General features: G+C 52.0%; 1 protein-coding gene across 1 annotated transcript; it reads left to right on the top strand.

Moving 5' to 3' along the window:
* Positions 1-171: 171 nt before the first annotated feature.
* Positions 172-3,916, top strand: E4F1 (E4F transcription factor 1; the record flags this gene model as incomplete). The annotated part of the gene is made up of 9 exons (XM_008937209.1): positions 172-314; positions 463-559; positions 959-1,164; positions 1,364-1,484; positions 1,669-1,821; positions 1,934-2,097; positions 2,614-2,841; positions 3,093-3,198; positions 3,699-3,916. Coding segments are annotated over 9 exons (1,436 nt in total), but the record flags the coding sequence as incomplete, so codon positions are not given.
* Between the last annotated feature and the right edge of the window lie 336 nt (positions 3,917-4,252).

Consider the following 4,252-nt stretch of genomic DNA (forward strand, 5'->3'; position numbering starts at 1 on the left):
TCCGCCGTCCGCTTCGTCGTGGGAGGGCAGATACTCTTCGGCAGCCCCGGGCTCCTGCTCTCCTGATCTCGGAGCTCACCGGGAGAAGCGGAGCCAACGTTACGGGCGCGAAGGCTGCGCGGTGACCGGTGCCGCATTGCCCTAAAGCCGCGACCGGCTTTTCCATCGCAGATGAAGATGACGTGCACAAGTGCGGCCGCTGCCAGGCCGAGTTCACCTCCTTGGAAGAATTCGTGCAGCACAAGTTACAAAAGGTCTGCCAGCGAGCTCCAGAGGCTCTCGCCGCCGTCTCGGCCGGGCTCCTCAAGCATGAAGCACAAAAGGTGACAGCAGGCTTCTCCTCAAGCCGTGGCTGAAAATAATTAGGATGCAACGGTCTGTTGGGTTGGAGGGGAGAGGCCAGAATGCAATGTTCCCCCAGGTAATAAAGCTTTTCTGCTAAAATGTTATCTGTCACAGCAGGTCGTTCCTTCTGTCGAGGAGTCCATAACTGTTGCTCATATAGTTGTTGAAGCATCTTCAATAGCAGAGGAAATCAGCAACGCATCTGCTATAGTAGGTGAGCTCCAAGATGCTTGCCTTTATACCCTGCTGGGTCAGGAACTCGCTGGCTCCCCAGGGTCCTCTCCTGCCAGATTTGTGCTGTGGCTGGGAGCACAGCACCTCAGTGTCACCTCAGAGAGGTGTGAGAGGCAGCCCTGGGCCAGCTGTGCAAATCTCTCTGTGTTAATACAAACGAGATACAAAACTCCATTCCAGACGTGTCCGTTTTAATGTTTATGCTGCAATAGTGAGAATGTTGCAAAGACCCACGTTCCAGGTTTCAAATTCCCATTTTTCCTTTCTACTGCATGAAATGCTGAAATAGCTGTTGGCTCTTGTTGTGTGGAGCTCTCTTCTGTACAGAACATCACTCTCTTTTGTACAGAACATCACCCTCTTCCTCTCCTCTTCCCAGGCAGCGGGCACATCAAAGAAGTCATCGTTGCAGGAGAGCACGTTTTTGAAAACCCAAATGGCCACGTCGATGGGGAAGTGGCTGAAGAGCCAGGGAACCCTGACGATCAGGAGCAGGATATGTCCACAGAGCTGATAAAGGTTAAGCTGCTGGTTAACAAAGAGGGGCGATACGTCTGCGAGTTGTGCCAGAAGACGTTTAAAACGGTGAGTGTCCCTCCTGCTGCCTGTGGGGTAGCAGGTTGTTTTGGCTGGCTGTTAAGGGAGATGTCTCTAGGCTCAGTAACAACATGCTTTGGAAAAACTTTGGATAGTTCTGCTTTCAGAAGGAGCATTGTCCTTCACAGTTGAAATGTAAAAGCCCAAACCGCTGGGAACATCTTGTGAAATGAAATTGTTTCCCCAGGCCAGCATCCTCAAAGCTCACATGATCACCCACAGCAGCAGAAAGGACTACGAGTGTAAACTCTGTGGAACCTCCTTCAGGACAAAAGGCTCTCTGATCCGGCACCATCGCTGTCACACTGGTGAGCCAGTTCTCCAGCCCTGGAGCTCCCTGTTGCCCGGGGTGCTGTGAGGCAGTGTGGGGATGGGGGCAAGCCCATCCTGCTCTCTGCAGGGAGCTGGCAGTGCTCCTCCAGCAGCCTGCCCTGCACAGCTCATACTGCCCGTGGTTAGCTTAATCCTGCTGTGGCAACTTGTCACTTGCAGATGAAAGACCCTACAAATGCAAGAAGTGTGGGAAGAGCTTCCGGGAGTCAGGAGCGCTGACCCGGCACCTCAAATCCCTGACGCCTTGCACCGAAAAAATCCGCTTCAACGTGAACAAAGAAATCGTGGTCAGCAAGGATGACTTGCCAACAGGTCAGGGGTGCTGTCAGCCTGCTGGTAAAACTGAGCGTGCTCCTGGCACTTGAACAGAAATGGCTGAGGGGTGGTAGTGCTCCCGTTACTCATTGTGCTGCTTCCCTCACAGGCTCCTGTAGTGCCAGTGCAGACACCGTTTCGATAGCCAGCGAGTCCATCGAGACCTCGCCCGTCATTCATCTCATGACAGATGCTAAAGGCAACGTTCTCCATGAAGTCCATGTCCAAATGCAGGAACTCCCTGTTGTGGATGCAAAATCCCTGGACCAAGACGTGAGTGTCGCTTCTCTTAAACACCCTTCAAAGGGTTGATGCAATAAAGGATTTTGAAGTGTTTCACCTGGTGGACAAAAGTTTTCTTAGGCGCCAAGAATAAATCTGTGTGTGGGAAGCAGCTGCTTCATTAGCTTCTTTTTCATCTGAGAGGATAGGAGGCAGCCTCTGCTATCACCTTGTCTGGCCACCTGCTGTGGATGAGGCTCAGCAGCGTGTGTACAGCGTACAGGGGGTGGGGAGGGCTCACCACCACACAATGGATGACTCAGAAGGTGCTTTTGGTGACAGTCCCCTGCCATGAGACTCTGTGGTAGGATTAAAGGCTCATCCCTCAGAGTACAGAATCACCTCATCTTCCTCTCTGGTCCAAGATCATCCCCTTGGTGATCTTTCAACCCTGTATCAGAAGACTGGACACCCAAGGACGAACAGCTGCTGTAGCAATGTTGCTGTAGAAGAAAGGGCCGACTGTGTTATTTGTTGTAACAGTTTCTGGGCTGTTTTTTCTTTCAGCAGTCACATCCTGAGGAGCTGCCGTGCGAGGGGGAAGTGAACAGTGAGAATCTGCTGAGGCAGGCCATGAGGAATTCGGGTATCGTGATAGAGAGGGTGGCAGTGGAGGAGATGCAGAAGCCCCCTGAGCCTGCTGTAGCTGCTGCAGAAGAACTGGAAAATGAAGCAGTGGGAGCAGAAGAGGAGCCATGTGTGGAACAGTGTGTTAAAGTAGAACAAGCAGAGTCTGTATGTTTGTATTCCATAAATAGATTAATTTTTTAACCCTTCTTGCCTGCGCTGGGTTGTGGGCTGCCTACACGTTACCCTCAGTGCATCTCCCCCAGCTCCTGGATATTTGTGTCAATTTTTATCATTACATTCTTCACGTGTGGTTTAAGCACCCACGTGTGCTCACTGTCTCCTCTCAGCTGGCAGTGGCTTAGTGATGCTGCACACCCTGGTGCAAAACATACTCATGTACCATTTTCCTTCCACAGACAAATGCAGAGAGAACCAACGGGTACAAAACTTACACCTGCCCTCACTGTAATGAAGGTTTTGGTGATGCTGCTTCCCTGGAGACACACATCAAAGGTCATTTAGGTAAAGCTCTGCTGCTTATGCTGTTCAAAATGTGCCGTATCTCAGCGTGACCTTCAGCATGGTGCAGCTTGCTCTGTGTCAGAGCCATTGCCTTTACGTGGCCGTGAGCTGTGTGAAGTCAATTGATGCTTAACAAACTAATAGAAAAAGGTTGACTTTGGCTGAGGTCTAGAATGGAGGGTAAAAGAAACAGTAAAAAAAAGTTCCCATGTCTCAGGGCCTGCAGTGCATCCTTGAAAGCAGAGTTTGGTGAAGAGGCCAATAGAAAGGTTAGCGAGGCAGGATGGGTTGATAGGCTGGAGCTGCTGCTCGGAAGGCACCAAAGGCTGTGAGAGAAACATTTGAGCAGAATTCACTTAGGGCTGAGACAAAGCCTGTCCACACAGCTGAAAATACAACTTCCCTCCTCGGGACTAAGTTTTGTGTGGCCATTTTCCTACAGCTGTAGCAGATGCTCCCGCTGGTGGTCCCGTACCACCCACGCGCTCTCTTCTCTCTAGATTACAAGCCTTTCAAGTGTGAGGAGTGTGGCAAAGAGTTCACCAAGGGCTACCTGCTGAAGAGGCACCAGGAGGTGCACGTGAACGAGCGGCGGTTCCGCTGCGGGGAGTGCGGGAAGCTGTACAAGACCATCGCCCACGTCAAGGGGCACCGGCGGGTGCACTCGGACGAGCGGCCCTACTCCTGCCCCACCTGCGGCAAGCGCTACAAGACGAAGGTGGGCACCCCTCACAGCAGCCTCCCCGCTCCCCTCCCCAGAGCCAGGCCTCGGGGGAAGTTAGGAGGCTTTGCTCCTGAAAGGACAAGCGCTGCCTCACCTGCCTCTCCAGGGCTGCAGCTCTACAGGGATCCCAGTTTTAGTTTAGCGAGGAAAAGGGGAGTGGTGTTAAAACCCACACGTTGGTGAAGGAACTGTTCCTTCATGTGGAAAAAAATACATAATAACCATGAGACATCTTCATCCTGTCTTCCATGAGGAGAAGTCCTCAAAGGTGCTGACTTTTACCCTAGAAGCTATGGGTCCTGTCACAGGAGGTTTAGGTTGGACCTGAGG

This window comes from Merops nubicus, unplaced genomic scaffold, assembly GCF_000691845.1.
Source record: "Merops nubicus isolate BGI_N331 unplaced genomic scaffold, ASM69184v1 Scaffold38253, whole genome shotgun sequence".
Taxonomy (NCBI): Eukaryota; Metazoa; Chordata; class Aves; order Coraciiformes; family Meropidae; genus Merops; species Merops nubicus.